The 17,498-nt window shown below is 48.0% G+C and overlaps 1 protein-coding gene across 4 annotated transcripts; it reads right to left on the bottom strand.

The window, feature by feature from the left end:
- Positions 1 to 1,885: 1,885 nt before the first annotated feature.
- Positions 1,886 to 17,359, bottom strand: rabggtb (Rab geranylgeranyltransferase subunit beta). 4 transcript variants are annotated; one of them, XM_036986759.1, is made up of 9 exons: positions 17,297 to 17,359; positions 16,306 to 16,413; positions 15,576 to 15,773; positions 15,234 to 15,339; positions 13,718 to 13,770; positions 11,626 to 11,736; positions 9,341 to 9,466; positions 8,973 to 9,122; positions 1,886 to 4,933 (listed from the first exon to the last, which is right to left on the bottom strand). In XM_036986759.1, the coding sequence occupies exons 1-9, from the start codon at positions 17,342 to 17,344 to the stop codon at positions 4,793 to 4,795; spliced, it is 1,041 nt and encodes a 346-aa protein (XP_036842654.1). In that variant the 5' UTR covers positions 17,345 to 17,359; the 3' UTR covers positions 1,886 to 4,792. The 4 variants fall into 4 exon arrangements, with proteins under 4 accessions (XP_036842654.1, XP_036842655.1, XP_036842653.1 ...); XM_036986760.1 differs by lacking the exon at positions 17,297 to 17,359 and adding an exon at positions 16,886 to 17,020; XM_036986758.1 differs by lacking the exon at positions 17,297 to 17,359 and adding an exon at positions 16,781 to 16,883.
- Positions 17,360 to 17,498: the final 139 nt, after the last annotated feature.

The raw sequence follows: 17,498 nt of genomic DNA, 5'->3' as shown, positions 1-17,498 counted from the left end.
AGTATCAATATCCACAGTACAACGAGTCCTATATCGACATAACCTGAAAGGCCACTCAGCAAGGAAGAAGCCACTGCTCCAAAACCGCCATAAAAAAAGCCAGACTACGGTTTGCAACTGCACATGGGGACAAAGATCATACTTTTTGGAGAAATGTCCTCTGATCTGATGTTTGGAGGAAAAAGGGGGAGTCTTGTAAGCCAAAGAACACCATCCCAACCGTGAAGCACGGGGGTGGCAGCATCATGTTGTGGAGGTGCTTTGCTGCAGGAGGGACTAGTGCACTTCACAAAATAGATGGCATCATGAGGAGGGACAATTATGTGGATATATTGAAGAAACATCTCAAGACATCAGTCAGGAAGTTAAAGCTTGGTCGGAAATGGACGATGACCCCAAGCATACTTCCAAAGTTGTGGCAAAATGGATTAAGGACAACAAAGTCAAGGTATTGGAAGTGGCCATCACGAAGCCCGGACCTCAATCCTATAGAAAATGTGTGGGCAGAACTGAAAAAGCGTGTGCGAGCAAGGAGGCCAACAAACCTGACTCAGTTACACCAGCTCTGTCAGGAGGAATGGGCCAAAATTCACCCAATTTATTGTTGGAAGCTTGTGGAAGGCTACCCGAAACATTTGACCCAAGTTAAACCATTTAAAGGCAATGCTACCAAATACTAATTGAGTGTATGTAAACTTCTGACCCACTGGGAATGTGATGAAAGAAATAAAAGCTGAAATAAATCATTACTATTATTCTGACATTTCACATTCTTAAAATAAAGTGGTGATCCTAACTGACCTAAAACAGGGACTTTTTACCCTGTAAAATGTATACCCATCCATATACCCCAGTGAATACCCCTCCATATACCCCAGTGAATACCCCTCCATATACCCCACTGAATACCCCTCCATATACCCCAGTGAATACCCCTCCATATACCCCAGTGAATACCCCTCTATATACCCCTCCATATACCCCAGTGAATACCCATCCATATACCCCAGTGAATACCCCTCCATATACCCCAGTGAATACCCCTCCATATACCCCACTGAAAACCCCTCTATATACCCCTCCATATACCCCAGTGAATACCCCTCCATATACCCCACTGAAAACCCTTCCACATACCCCAGTGAATAGCCCTCCATATACCCCACTGAATACCCCTCCACATACCCCACTGAAAACCCCTCTATATACCCCTCCATATACCCCACTGAAAACCCCTCCACATACCCCAGTGAATAGCCCTCCATATACCCCAGTGAATACCCCTCCATATACCCCAGTGAATAGCCCTCCATATACCCCAGTGAATAGCCCTCCATATACCCCACTGAATACCCCTCCGAATACCCCACTGAATACCCCTCCGAATACCCCACTGAATGCCCCTCCGAATACCCCACTGAATGCCCCTCCGAATACTCCACTGAAAACCCCTCCATATACTCCACTGAAAACCCCTCCATATACTCCACTGAAAACCCCTCCATATACTCCACTGAAAACCCCTCCATATACTCCACTGAAAACCCCTCCATATACTCCACTGAATACCCCTCCGAATACCCCTCCATATACTCCACTGAAAACCCCTCCATATACTCCACTGAAAACCCCTCCATATACTCCACTGAAAACCCCTCCATATACTCCACTGAATACCCCTCCGAATACCCCACTGAATACCCCTCCGAATACCCCACTGAATACCCCTCCGAATACCCCACTGAATACCCCTGCATAGCCCTCAGAAGAGGCATAATAAGTCCTGGCAAACTGTGTAGAATTGCAGGAAACATGTTTTAAATGTCCCCCCCAGACCTCCCCCGTCTACTGTTCGGGCCCCCCCAATATGAACACCACAACTTCACCGTTGAATCAATGTATTTATTGCCTACTACAGGATGAGTTAACACTGTTGTTACAGGTGAGTAGACAGATATGTATTAATTGTCCTCAACATTTGGACAGGTGGATATCATTCAGGTACAGGGTTGGGGGTCAATTCCATTTCAATTCAGTCAATTCTTGAGGTAAACTGAAATTCCAATTCTCCTCAAAATGATTCTATTCTCGATTATACATTTAAAAAAAAACGTGAATTTCAGTCAACTTCCTGAATTGACTGAATTTAAATGGAATTGACGCCAAGCCTTTTTTTTTTATAGGTAACAACAGCACAACAAGTTGACATCACATATGACACTGACAACAAATTCAATATGGTTCTCAGAAAACAAAAGAAAAACTCGGAAATAAATGCATATGTTCAAAGTGATTATCGCTATATTACAGAGTGCTTCTCAAATGGCACCCTTTTCCCTATTTAGCGCACTACTCTTGACAAAAAAGTCCTATGGCCCCTTGTCAAAAAGAGTTCACTAGATAGGGAATAGGTTGCCGTTTAGGACACAATCACAGACTCCCTCTGGGGGGAAAAACTATTTAAGGATCCCAGATTAAGATGACGTGAATGACTCAGTGCGATTCAGTAACTCTCCATGAAGGATGAGATTTGGATATATAAAATGTTTAGCGCCAAAATGTTGGATGCTACTAGGTGGTGTACTAGGATTATATTATCCAAATCACCAACCCTACACAGGATTAGATGATCCAAATCACCAACCCTACACAGGATTAGATGATCCAAATCACCAACCCCACACAGGATTAGATGATCCAAATCACCAACCCTACACAGGATTAGATGATCCAAATCACCAACCCTACACAGGATTAGATGATCCAAATCACCAACCCTACACAGGATTAGATGATCCAAATCACCAACCCTACACAGGATTAGATGATCCAAATCACCAACCCTACACAGGATTAGATGATCCAAATCACCAACCCTACACAGGATTAGATGATCCAAATCACCAACCCTACACAGGATTAGATGATCCAAATCACCAACCCTACACAGGATTAGATGATCCAAATCACCAACCCTACACAGGATTAGATGATCCAAATCACCAACCCTACACAGGATTAGATGATCCAAATCACCAACCCTACACAGGATTAGATGATCCAAATCACCAACCCTACACAGGATTAGATTATCCAAATCACTAACCCTACACAGGATTAGATGATCCAAATCACCAACCCTACACAGGATTAGATGATCCAAATCACTAACCCTACACAGGCCTATATAACCCCGCAGCTGCATAGTCACCTGAATTCATTACAATATACAGGTAACTGCCAAAATAAAGTATAAACACCAACATCAAGTGTCCTAATAGGGCGTTGGGCCTCCACCAATCAGAACAGGTTCAATGCACCTCGTCAGAGATTGTACTAGAGTCTGGAACTCTATTGGAGGAATGAGCCACCATTCTTCCACGAGAAATAACATTGTTTGGTGTTTTGTTGATGCAGAAAACGCAGCGTCTCGGCCTGACATCTGTGGACTGACACACACAGCCTTTAAACCCCCTATGCTCCTTTCAGACCCCTCTTTCTAAGTCACTGACATCTTTTCTTCTAGACATGGTGGCCAAAATAATGGGCAACTGGGACATTTTTATACATGACCCTAAGCATGATGGGATGTTAATTGCTTAATTAACTCAGGAACCACACCTGTGTGGAAGCACCTGCCTTCAAGTATAGCGCTTCCTTTATTTTGGCAGTTCTACCTGTATATTAAGAAAACAATCCAACCCAACACAAGGTTTGTGGTCAGTGAGTTCCCAGCTGTAAGTAGCTCCAGTTGCTAGCATCACAAAAGACAGGGATTATTGGTTGGTCTTGTAAAGAAGTGCAGAAGATCCACAACACTGCTGGTTCCCCTCTAACCAGGGGAGTGAACGATCAATACATTAACTACCAGGGGAGTGAACGATCAATACATTAACTACCAGGGGAGTGAACGATCAATACATTAACTACCAGGGGAGTGAACGATCAATACATTAACTACCAGGGCAGTGAACGATCAATACATTAACTACCAGGGGAGTGAACGATCAATACATTAACTACCAGGGCAGTGAACGATCAATACATTAACTACCAGGGGAGTGAACGATCAATACATTAACTACCAGGGGAGTGAACGATCAATACATTAACTACCAGGGGAGTGAACGATCAATACATTAACTACCAGGGGAGTGAACGATCAATACATTAACTACCAGGGGAGTGAACGATCAATACATTAACTACCAGGGGAGTGAACGATCAATACATTAACTACCAGGGGAGTGAACGATCAATACATTAACTACCAGGGGAGTGAACGATCAATACATTAACTACCAGGGGAGTGGAGAACCAGCAGTGATGTGTTCTTCCTGGGTTGTGTCCAAAAATATCACCCTTTTCCCCTATGGGCCCTGGTCAGAACGAGTGCACTATATTAGGGAATAGGGTGCAATATTAGACAGTGTAAACGTTGTCATGACATACTGCTAGATGACCTGTTAAAGACTATAGCTGCAGGGACAAGAGGTGTAGAGCTGAGGACCAGGACCCAAGAGAGAGAAGGGATGTGATGCTTCATACCAATTTACTGGACAGCAAACTATCAAGCCTTTAAAATGTCCTTGGGAGGAACTACGGCCTTCCTCTATACACAACACTAGTCTGTCCCCCTTAAACCACCCGTCTCCTGAGCCCTGTGTCCCGGGGAGGTGGAGGGGTGCAGGGTGGAGGGGTGCAGGGTGGGGAGGTGGCGGGGTGGGAGGTGAAGGGGTACAGGGTGGGGAGGTGGAGAGGTCGACCCTGGTGTGTGTAGATGACTGAAGAGCTAGCTGAGGAGGTCTGGGTGCAAGCCTAGCCTCTCCAACACGTCTTCAGGCATACAGAGAACAGGATTGACGTCCTTTATCTGACCCTCTCCCAGCAGAGACAGGCCTGCTACGCCAAACAGAGTATGGAATGGGTCCACCTGAAGAAGAGAGGGGACAGAATGAGGAAGAGGGCAGAGACATGAACCTACCTAGCTAAATGTAGCCATTAGCACTGGGAACTAAGATGAGCCTCCAGGTGTCAGCCAAGGTTTACACATCAAGTAAGGGTATCCCCCTCCCTTCCTACCTGCTAGACTCCCCCCCTTCCTACCTGTTAAACCCCCCCCCCCCCCCATTCCTACCTGCTAAACTCTCCCCCTGTTCCTACCTGTTAAACTCCCCCCCTTCCTACCTGCTAAACTCCCCCCCTGTTCCTACCTGTTAAACTCCCCCCCTTCCTACCTGCTAAACTCCCCCCCCCACTTCCTACCTGCTAAACTCTCCCCCTGTTCCTACCTGTTAAACTCCCCCCCTTCCTACCTGCTAAACTCCCCCCCCTCCCTTCCTACCTGCTAAACTCCCCCCCTTCCTACCTGTTAAACCCCCCCCCCCCCATTCCTACCTGCTAAACTCTCCCCCTGTTCCTACCTGTTAAACTCCCCCCCTTCCTACCTGCTAAACTCCCCCCCTGTTCCTACCTGTTAAACTCCCCCCCTTCCTACCTGTTAAACCCCCCCCCCCCCATTCCTACCTGCTAAACTCTCCCCCTGTTCCTACCTGTTAAACTCCCCCCCTTCCTACCTGCTAAACTCCCCCAAACCACTTCCTACCTGCTAAACTCCCCCCCACTTCCTAAATGCTAAACTCTCCCACTTCCTAAATGCTAAACTCAGCCCCCCCTGTTCCTACCTGCTAAACTCATCCCCCCGTTCCTACCTGCTAAACGCCCCCCCCCCGTTCCTATCTGCTAAACTCCCCCCCCCCCCCCCCCCGTTCCTACCTGCTAAACTCCCCCCCCCCTCCTACCTGCTAAACTCCCCCCACTTCATACCTGCTAAACTCCCTCCCCCTCATTCCTACCTGCTAAACTCCCTCCCCCTCATTCCTACCTGCTAAACTCCCTCCCCCTCATTTCTACCTGCTAAACCCCCCCCCTGTTCCTACCTGCTAAACCCCCCCCCCCACTTCCTACTTGCTAAACCCCCCCCCCACTTCCTACCTGCTAAACCCCCCCCCCCCAATTCCTACCTGCTAAACACCCCCCCCCCCACTTCCTACCTGCTAACCACCCCCCCCACACTTCCTACCTGCTAAACTCCCCCCCTTCCTACCTGCTAAACTCCCCTGTACCTGCTACATCCCCCATTCCTGACTGCTAAACTCGACCGCACCTGCTACCTCCCCCCCTACCTGCTAAACTCCCCTCCCTACGTGCTAAACCCCCCCCCCCTACCTGCTAACCCCCTCCTTCCTGCTAAACCCCCCCCCCTCCTAAACTCACACCCACCTCCTACATCCCCCCCCCCCTACGTGCTAAACCCCCCCCACCTGCTGAACTCCCTTCCTACATCCCCCCGTTCCTACCTGCTAAACCCTCCGCCCCACCTGCTAAACTCCCCTCCTACATCCCCCCGTTCCTACCTGCTAAACTTTCCCCCCATTCCTATTTGCTAACCCTCCCCCCTATGTGCTAAATTCCCCCACCTGCTAACCCCCCTCCTTCCTGCTAAACTCCCCCCCTCCTAAACTCACCCCCACCTGCTACATCCCCTTCTACATCCCCGATCATACCTGCTACCATCACCGTTCCTACCTGCTACCATCCCCGTTCCTACCTGCTACCATCCCCGTTCCTACCTTCTACCATCCCTGTTCCTACCTTCTACCATCCCTGTTCCTACCTGCTACATCCCCTCCTACCTGCTACATCCCCGTTGCTACCTGCTACATCCCCGTTGCTACCTGCTACATCCCCGTTGCTACATCCCCTCCTACCTGCTACATCCCCTCCTACCTGCTACATCCCCGTTCCTACCTGCTACCATCCCCTCCTACCTGCTTACATCCCCATTCCTACCTGCTACAGCCCCGTTGCTACATCCCCTACCTGCTACATCCCTGTTCTGCTACATCCTCGTTCCTACCTGCTACATCCCCGTTGCTACCTGCTACATCCCCGTTCCTACCTGCTACCATCCCCGTTCCTACCTGCTACCATCCCCGTTCCTACCTGCTACCATCCCCGTTCCTACCTGCTACCATCCCCGTTCCTATTCCTATTTGCTAACCCTCCCCCCTACGTGCTAAATTCCCCCCACCTGCTAACCCCCTTCCTTCCTGCTAAACTCACCTCCACCTGCTACATCCCCTCCTACATCCCCGTTCCTACCTGCTACCATCTCCGATCCTGCTACATCCCCATTGCTACCTGCTACATCCCCGTTCCTACCTGCTACATCCCCGTTGCTACCTGCTACATCCCCTCCTACCTGCTACATCCCCTCCTACCTGCTACATCCCCTCCTACCTGCTACATCCCCTCCTACCTGCTACATCCCCGTTGCTACCTGCTACATCCCCGTTGCTACCTGCTACCATCCCCGTTCCTACCTGCTACCATCCCTGTTCCTACCTGCTACCATCCCCGTTCCTACCTGCTACCATCCCCGTTCCTACCTGCTACCATCCCCGTTGCTACCTGCTACCATCCCCGTTCCTACCTGCTACCATCCCCGTTCCTACCTGCTACCATCCCCGTTCCTACCTGCTACCATCCCCGTTCCTACCTGCTACCATCCCCGTTCCTATTCCTATTTGCTAACCCTCACCCCTACGTGCTAAATTCCCCCACCTGCTAACCCCCCTCCTTCCTGCTAAACTCCCCCCCTCCTAAACTCACCCCCACCTGCTACATCCCCTCCTACATCCCCGTTCCTACCTGCTACCATCCCTGATCCTGCTACATCCCCATTGCTACCTGCTACATCTCCGCTGCTACCTGCTACATCCCCTCCTACATCCCCTCCGCTACCTGCTACATCCCCATTGCTACCTGCTACATCCCCTCCTACCTGCTACATCCCCGTTGCTACCTGCTACATCCCCGTTGCTACCTGCTACATCCCTGTTGCTACCTGCTACATCCCCGTTCCTACCTGCTACATCCCCGTTCCTACCTGCTACATCTCCGTTGCTACCTGCTACATCCGTTCCTACCTGCCTTCATCCCCGTTCCTACCTGCTACCATCCGTTCCTACCTGCTACCATCCGTTCCTACCTGCTTACATCCCCGTTCCTAACTGCTACAGCCCCGTTGCTACATCCCCTACCTGCTACATCCCCTACCTGCTACATCCCTGTTCTGCTACATCCCCGTTCCTACCTGCTACATCCCCGTTCCTACCTGCTACATCCCCGTTGCTACCTGCTACATCCCCGTTGCTACATCCCCGTTCCTACCTGCTACCATCCCCGTTCCTACCTGCTACCATCCCCGTTCCTATTCCTATTTGCTAACCCTCCCCCCTACGTGCTAAATTCCCCCCACCTGCTAACCCCCCTCCTTCCTGCTAAACTCCCCCCCTCCTAAACTCAACCCCACCTGCTACATCCCCTCCAACCTGCTACATCCCCGTTCCTACCTGCTACATCCCCGTTCCTACCTGCTACATCCCCTCCTACCTGCTACCATCCCCATTCCTACCTGCTACATCCCCATTCCTACCTGCTACATCCCCATTTCTACCTGCTACATCCCCTACCTGCTACATCCCTGTTCTGCTACATCCCAAGTTCCTACATGCTACATCCCCGTTCTGCTACATCCCAAGTTCCTACATGCTACATCCCCGTTCCTACCTGCTACATCCCCGTTCCTACCTGCTACATCCCCGTTCCTACCTGCCACATCCCCGTTCCTACCTGCCACATCCCCGTTCCTACCTGCTACAATCCCCGTTGCTACCTGCTACCATCCCCGTTGCTACCTGCTGCCATCCCCGTTGCTACCTGCTGCCATCCCCGTTGCTACCTGCTGCCATCCCCGTTGCTACCTGCTACCATCCCCGTTGCTACCTGCTACCATCCCCGTTCCTACCTGCTACCATCCCTTCCTACCTGCTACATCCCCTCCTACCTGCTACATCCCCTCCTACCTGCTACATCCTGGGTTAACCGAGATGATATGATGAGCTCACCATGTCTCCTGGTCGGTCAGCAAAGCCCCCCGTCTCCTCATCCTGACAGGCCAAAATAAAGGACCTCAGCTTGGACTTGTCTATCCAGTGGATTCTACCAATGATCTTCAGGGAGGCCAGCACCCACCACGAGTAACATACATCAGGCAGCTAGCCGAGAGAGGTTACAATGAGACATGGTAACAAATGATGCCACAGTCAATCGTTTGAAATGCCCAGCAATGAGGGTAGGGAATCTATATGTATGTTTCACCACATTAAACTTCTGTCAGTAAGCCAGACGCCTTGTGCTGAATCCCAAACCACAGAATGAAATAGAACTGTGAATTATATGATATTAATGACCGAATAAACCCCCAAGCTCCTACTTTCTCAGGGCGTCCGTTGAGACCTCCCGAGGGAAGCTGTCTCTCACAGAGCCACCAGCCCAGCAGGTCAGCATTCACCTGGTGTAACTGACCTGCTATAGACAGGAACCCTGTACAACAGTAAATCTAAGAAGAGAGGGAGGAGAGGAGAGGGGAGGGTAGGAGAGGAGAGGGGAGGAGAGGAGAGGGGAGGAGAGCAGAGGGGAGGGTAGGAGAGGAGAGGGGAGGAGAGGAGAGGGGAGGAGAGCAGAGGGGAGGGTAGGAGAGCAGAGGGGAGGGTAGGAGAGCAGAGGGGAGGGTAGGAGAGCAGAGGGGAGGGTAGGAGAGCAGAGGGGAGGGTAGGAGAGCAGAGGGGAGGGTAGGAGAGCAGAGGGAGGGGAGGAGAGCAGAGAGAAGGGTAGGAGAGCAGAGGGGAGGGTAGGAGAGCAGAGGGGAGGGTAGGAGAGCAGAGGGGAGGGTAGGAGAGCAGAGGGGGGGGTAGGAGAGCAGAGGGGAGGGTAGGAGAGCAGAGGGGAGGGTAGGAGAGCAGAGGGGAGGGTAGGAGAGCAGAGGGGAGGGTAGGAGAGCAGAGGGAGGGGAGGAGAGCAGAGAGAAGGGTAGGAGAGCAGAGGGGAGGGGAGGAGAGCAGAGGGAGGGGAGTAGAGCAGGGGGGAGGGTAGGAGAGCGAGGAGAAGCCAAGGAAAAGATGGGAGGGAGGAAATAAAATTATTAAACTATGGAATAATGGCTGAAATAGATTTTTCTAAATACATGACAGTAACAAACTCAGCAAAAAAATAAACATCCCTTTTTCAGAACCCTGTCTTTCAAAGATAATTAGTAAAAATCCAAAATAACTTCACAGATCTTCATTGTAAAGGGTTTAAACACCGTTTCCCCATGCTTGTTCAATCAACCATAAACAATTAATGAACATGCACCTGTGAAACGGTCATTAAGACACTAACAGCTTACAGACGGAAGGCAATTAGGGTCACAGTTATGAAAACGTAGGACACTAAAGAGGCCTTTCTACTGACTCTGAAAAACACCAAAAGAAAGATGCCCAGGGTCCCTGCTCATCTGCGTGAATGGGCCTTAGACATGATGCAAGGAAGCATGAGGACTGCAGATGTGGCCAGGGCAATAAATTGCAATGTCCGTACTGTGAGACGCCTAAGACAGTGCTACAGGGAGACAGGACGGACAGCTGATCGTCCTCGCAGTGGCAGACCACGTGTAACACCTGCACAGGAGTGGTACATCCGAACATCACACCTGCGGGACAGGTACGGGATGGCAACAACAACTGCCCGAGTTACACCAGGAACACACAATCCCTCCATCAATGTTCAGACTGTCCACAATAGGCTGAGAGAGGCTGGACTGAGGGCTTGTAGGCCTGTTGTAAAGCAGATCCTCATCAGACATCACCGGCAACAACGTCGGGCTCAAACCCACCGTCGCTGGACCGGACAGGACTGGCAAAAGGTGCTGTTCACTGACGAGTCACGGTTTTGTCTCACCAGGGGTGATGGTCGGATTCGCGTTCATCGTCGAAGGAATGAGCATTACACTGAGGCCTGTACTCTGGAGCGGGATCGATTTGGAGGTGGAGGGTCCGTCATGGTCTGGGGCGGTGTGTCACAGCATCATCGGACTGAGCTTGTTGTCATTGCAGGCAATCTCAACGCTGTGCGTTACAGGGAAGACATCCTCCTCCCTCATGTGGTACACTTCCTGCAGGCTCTTCCTGACATGACTCTCCAACATGACAATGCCACCAGCCATACTGCTCCTTCTGTGCGTGATTTCCTGCAAGACAGGAATGTCAGTGTTCTGCCATGGCCAACGAAGAGCCCGGATCTCAATCCCATTGAGCACGTTTGGGACCTGTTGGATGGGAGGGTGAGGCCTAGGACCATTCCCCCCCAGAAATGTCTGGGAACTTGCAGGTACCTTGGTGGAAGAGTGGGGTAACATCACACAGCAAAAACTGGCACATCTGGTGCAGTCCATGAGGAGGAGATGCACTGCAGTACTTAATGCAGCTGGTGGCCACACCAGATACTGACTGTTACTTTTGATTTTGACCCCTTTGTTCAGGGACACATTATTCCATTTCTGTTAGTCACATCTGTGGAACTTGTTCAGTTTATGTCTCAGTTGTTGAATCTTGTTATGTTCATACAAATATTTACACATGTTAAGTTTGCCGAAAATAAACGCAGTTGACAGTGAGAGGACGTTTCTTTTTTTGGGGGCTGAGTTTTTAGTAGAAGAACCAATAGCTGAACCCTGCATACCTGTCCGGCATGAGACTCTGATCCTGGTCTGCAGCCAAACCCTCCATCAAAATTCATACAGGACAGAACAAACTCCACAGCCTTGTCCATGTTAATGGCATCCAGCCTACCCTGCAGACACACAGACCAAATAGTTAACTACTGTTGTGTACAGACTAATGATACAAGACACAGAACAACATCTATCCTCCAACAATACAAGCCCTATTCTAGCAAACAAAGCCAAAATGACTTGTGAGGTGTCTTATATACAAAATAAACATTTGTTTCAATGTGCTGTAATGTTACATAGAGGAAACAAACAACAATGTGCAATGTGCTGTAATTTGTTTCTCTCTGGCTGAACCATCGAAGCCCCCTCCCTCCAGACGCTACACTGATTTCCAATCCAAACTGTCTCCCACTCTCAGCCTTTCATCCAAACTGTCTCCACTCCCAGCCATTCATCCAAACTGTCTCTACTCCCAGCCTTTCATCCTAACTGTCTCCACTCCCAGCCTTTCATCCTAACTGTCTCCACTCCCAGCCTTTCATCCAAACTGTCTCCACTCCCAGCCTTTCATCTAAACTGTCTCTACTCCCAGCCTTTCATCCTAACTGTCTCCACTCCCAGCCTTTCATCCTAACTGTCTCCACTCCCAGCCTTTCATCCAAACTGTCTCCACTCCCAGCCTTTCATCTAAACTGTCTCCACTCCCAGCCTTTCATCCAAACTGTCTCCACTCCCAGCCATTCATCCTAACTGTCTCCACTCCCAGCCTTTCATCCAAACTGTCTCCACTCCCAGCCTTTCATTCAAACTGTCTCCACTCTCAGCCTTTCATTCAAACTGTCTCCACTCTCAGCCTTTCATCCTAACTGTCTCCACTCTCAGCCATTCATCCTAACTGTCTCCACTCTCAGCCATTCATCCTAACTGTCTCCACTCTCAGCCTTTCATCCAAACTGTCTCCACTCCCAGCCTTTCATCCTAACTGTCTCCACTCTCAGCCTTTCATCCTAACTGTCTCCACTCCCAGCCTTTCATCCAAACTGTCTCCACTCCCAGCCTTTCATCCTAACTGTCTCCACTCTCAGTCTTTCATCCAAACTGTCTCCACTCCCAGCCATTCATCCTAACTGTCTCCACTCCCAGCCTTTCATCCAAACTGTCTCCACTCCCAGCCATTCATCCAAACTGTCTCCACTCCCAGCCTTTCATCCAAACTGTCTCCACTCCCAGCCTTTCATCCTAACTGTCTCCACTCCCAGCCTTTCATCCAAACTGTCGCCACTCCCAGCCTTTCATTCAAACTGTCTCCACTCTCAGCCTTTCATTCAAACTGTCTCCACTCTCAGCCTTTCATTCAAACTGTCTCCACTCTCAGCCGTTCATCCTAACTGTCTCCACTCTCAGCCTTTCATCCAAACTGTCTCCACTCCCAGCCTTTCATCCTAACTGTCTCCACTCCCAGTCTTTCATCCTAACTGTCTCCACTCTCAGCCTTTCATCCTAACTGTCTCCACTCCCAGCCTTTCATCCAAACTGTCTCCACTCCCAGCCTTTCATCCAAACTGTCTCCACTCCCAGCCTTTCATTCAAACTGTCTCCACTCTCAGCCTTTCATCCTAACTGTCTCCACTCTCAGCCTTTCATCCAAACTGTCTCCACTCTCAGCCTTTCATCCAAACTGTCTCCACTCCCAGCCATTCATCCTAACTGTCTCCACTCCCAGTCTTTCATCCAAACTGTCTCCACTCCCAGCCTTTCATCCAAACTGTCTCCACTCCCAGCCTCTCATCCTAACTGTCTCCACTCCCAGCCTTTCATCCAAACTGTCTCCACTCTCAGCCTTTCATCCGAAAACAAAGACATGCAATCACCATCCCAATTTGTTGTTTGTTTTTCCTTTTCATGTACTTTGAGTTAATTTTCTGTAATGAAAAGCACTATACAAGTTAACTAAATGATTATAATACTAATAATATATAATATATATATATATAATACTATAATGGGGAAAAAAACATATGCATTCTGGTGTAAAAGTAAAGAATATAATGTGTTAGCTAGTAACCAAAGACAAAATGACAGAGTTCATTTGAGCCGTACCAGCAATGCGAGTGTTGCGACAGCACAGAAAGAGAATCGTGTGTCTATCTCCCCTGTAGAGACAGTAGATGAAGACAGACAGGTTAGGTTTTAAAGGTAGACTCAGCAATATGGCATCATGATAGGCAGTGGGGTGACTTCCTGCTTACAGACATCAGCAACAACAGACTGCCAGGACCACAAGTATCAGCTCTTTGACCAACTTTTGATTTACTTTTGTTTGTTTTTTCAGATGGGGGGGGGTTACAGGTAAAAATAATCAAAGAAATGCATACAAAGATAACCCATTCCCCCATCAGTCCCCATCCTCCCCCCCTTCAGTCCCCATCCTCCCCCCCTTCGGAAAGTATTCAGACCTCTTCCCTTTATCCACATTTTGTTACGTTACAGCCTTATTCTAAAATTGATTTAATAGTTTTTTCCCCCTTTTCAATCTACACACAATACCCCATAATGACAAAGTAAAAAGAGTTTATTGCAAATGTATAATATATATATATATATTTTTTTTACAGAAATATCACATTTCCATCAGTATTCAGACCCTTTACTCTGTACTCTGTTGAAGCACCTTCGGCAGCGATCACAGCCGCGAGTCGTCTTGGATTTGATGCTACAAGGGGGTTCAGCTCTGACATGCACTATCAACAATGGGACCTTATATTGACAGGTGTGTGTGCCTTTCCAAATCATGTCCAATCAATTGAATTTACCACCGGTGGACTCCAATCAAGTTGTAGAAACAGGATGCACCTGAGCTCAATTTTGAGTCTCACAGCAAATGGTCTGAATACCCATATAAATAAGGTATTTCAGTTTTATTTTATTTGACATTTGCAAAAATGTCTAAAAATCTGTTTTTGCTTTGTCATTATGGGGCATTGTGATGTCATTATGGGGCATTGTGATGTCATTATGGGGCATTGTGATGTCATTATGGGGCATTGTGATGTCATTATGGGGCATTGTGATGTCATTATGGGGCATTGTGATGTCATTATGGGGCATTGTGATGTCATTATGGGGCATTGTGTGTAGATTGATGAGGGGAAAAAACTATTAAATCCATTTTAGAATAAGGCTGTAACGTAACAACATGTGGTTAAAGGGGAAGGGGTCTGAATACACTGTACTCATTTTGACAATAGATACACTGTCGGTTAAAGGAACTGGGATATTATTCCATCTACTGAGGTCGGATTTAATTGATTTGAGCGTTCTGGTAATCTTTCAGACAAGGGTTTTATTTATATATATATATATATATATATATATATATATATATATATATATATATATATATATATATATATATATTTCCAAATAATTAAAATGGGAAAGGATTGGGATTCCATAGAGATGGGGTCCTCCGTCAGGGTCTTGAGAGGCAGTAGGGATGATTTGGTTAGATAAATTCAGCTTCATCTCAAGTTATAAAAATGTATCTAGGATCATCAATGCATCCACCACTATCATCTCGACATTGTGCAGAAACCCAGACATAAAGTAAACTCACCCCATTTGTCTCCAGCGAACGAGCCATCCTCCTGCTGCAGTCCTCTGACGTACTCCACCACCTTGTCCACGTCCAGCACGTTCACGTTATCATACAACGAGAGGATCTGAGGGAGACGGACAGCATGGAGTTTATATGTGTCTACAGTTGTGTTTTCTAGGCATGAAATAGATTGTTACTATCTGAACGTGTCCAAAAACTAATGATGTTATGTATCCCATCTGGGTGGGTCGTGTTGTATTATACCTGTACAGCACTGAGTGTAGAACAGGTGTGGGTGGTGTTGTATTATACCTGTACAGCACTGAGTGTAGAACAGGTGTGGGTGGTGTTGTATTATACCTGTACAGCACTGAGCGTGTAGAGGACGTGTGGGTCGTGTCCAATGCTGGCGCTGACGCCTCCACAGTCGTGCTGACAGGACTTGATGAAGTCAGAGATCTCCTGTTGGTTCATCCTGGTCAGCTGACCCATCAAGTCCATCACCGTCAGGCCCCAGTAGATACCTGACATCCGCAGATACTCTGACAGGGTGTACTCCTGTGGTGGGAAAACAGAGGATATCAATGACTGAAACCAGTTAACTAGTAGATAGCTACATCCACTTCTGGCAGAGGAGAGGGATGATACAGGCAACCAATCAACAAATGAAAGGGGAGGGAGGGGAGGGAGGGAAGGGGAGGAGGGGATGACACAGCTAGCTAGCTACATCCACTCATCCTCATGTACTCTGACAACGTGTTCTCCTGAGGGAGGGGAGGGAGGGAGGGAAGGAAGGAGGGAAGGGAGGCAAGGGGAGGGAGGGAAGGGGGGGGAGGGAGGGAAGGAAGGGGAGGGAGGGGAGGGAGGGAGGGAGGGGAGGGGATGACACAGGATATCAAATAACAATTGAAACATAGATAGCTAACTACCTCCACGTAGTTAGAGCAGAGTTTCTCAAACATGTCTTGGAGAGGTGCAGGTTTTTTAGTTTTTTAATGCTTTCCATGACTGGTCTAATCAAAGACATCCTTGTTCACCTGCCACAGACGGGAGTCAGGGAAATGATGTCAGCATAACATCCAATACTTACATAGTCATCCTTCTTGGAGCCGTAGGCAGCAATATAGTCTGCATGCTTGTCCAACAGTAGAGCACTGGGGGCATCAGACTTGATCACTACATCTTTTACTTGGGTCCCCTACAATAACAATGGGAGAAATGTAGCTAACGGTTATTTCATTGTCAGATGCAAGACGAGCAAGGCAGATACTGCTAACTAGCATAGTAAACTGACTACGGAGCTAGCTAGCAACTACCAGTTTGGCAAATTATACATTGACTGCTGCTCAGAATACAACATTCAGATTGAGAAGATCATTGTTTTTTTTCTTCTCTAGTAAGAGCCGTTGGATAGAGATGAGCAGCTGCTACAACATAGCTTGATTTTCTAGCGGGCCATTTCCTCTGCTCTGGATGAAAACAATGACAGTAACGTTACTCGCTACAGTTAGCCATCATTTTTGCTAAGATTTGTTTTTTTAATCGACAGGGAATATATTTCTCACTCTATAAGTACAAGCAGATAATACGAAACAAACTGAATCAGCTGTGTCCAATTTATGGAAAAGTACAAGAAGAAGAATAGTCATTTTAATCGCGATTCAAGTTACCATCCTTGATATCTTCGTATCATCTGGCGGCGCAGAATGTTTACCTCATGAAAAGTACACGTCATCAACGCGACAGACAGGGTGGGACATAAAACGTTTCCACAGCCACACTCAAAATTGTCGACAAAACATATATATATTTTGGTCTTAAAGTTTATAGTCAGGCATAAGATTAGCAGTGTGATTAAGGTTGAGTTTAAAATCTAATTTTAAGATAAATTGTAGAAATGGGTTTTGTGGCTAACATCCATGGGTCGCTCCTCTTTTCAGTTCGCTGCAGCTGGCGACTGGAACGAGCTGCAACAAACACTCAAACTGGACAGTTTTATCTCCATCTCTTCATTCGAAGACTCAATCATGGAGATTCTTACTGACAGTTGTGGCTGTTTTGTGTGGTGTATTGTTGTCTACCTTCTTGACCTTTGTGCTGTTGACTTTTTCCAATAATGTTGGTACCATTTTGTCATGTGTTGCAGCCTTATGTTGTCTTCGGTATCTCTTGTGTGTTTTGTCCTATATATATATATATATATTTTTTTTTTTATCCCAGGCCCCCGTCCCCGCAGGAGGCCTTGTGGTAGGCTGTCATTGTAAATAATAATTTGTTCTTAAC

Source organism: Oncorhynchus mykiss, chromosome 8 (assembly GCF_013265735.2).
Source record: "Oncorhynchus mykiss isolate Arlee chromosome 8, USDA_OmykA_1.1, whole genome shotgun sequence".
Taxonomy (NCBI): domain Eukaryota; kingdom Metazoa; phylum Chordata; class Actinopteri; order Salmoniformes; family Salmonidae; genus Oncorhynchus; species Oncorhynchus mykiss.
This window is presented reverse-complemented; position numbering and strand designations above follow the sequence as displayed.

Bases quoted from the DNA above. Each gene is read 5' to 3' on its own strand.
- rabggtb (XM_036986758.1), bottom strand. From the start codon at position 16,864: ATGACTATTCTTCTTCTTGTACTTTTCCATAAATTGGACACAGCTGAT. The intron at 15,774-16,305 runs GTAAGTATTGGA...TTCCCACCACAG, and splicing joins GCTCCAAGAAGGATGACTAT to GAGTACACCCTGTCAGAGTA. The intron at 13,771-15,233 runs GTGAGTTTACTT...CTGTCTCTACAG, and splicing joins GTTCGCTGGAGACAAATGGG to GGGAGATAGACACACGATTC.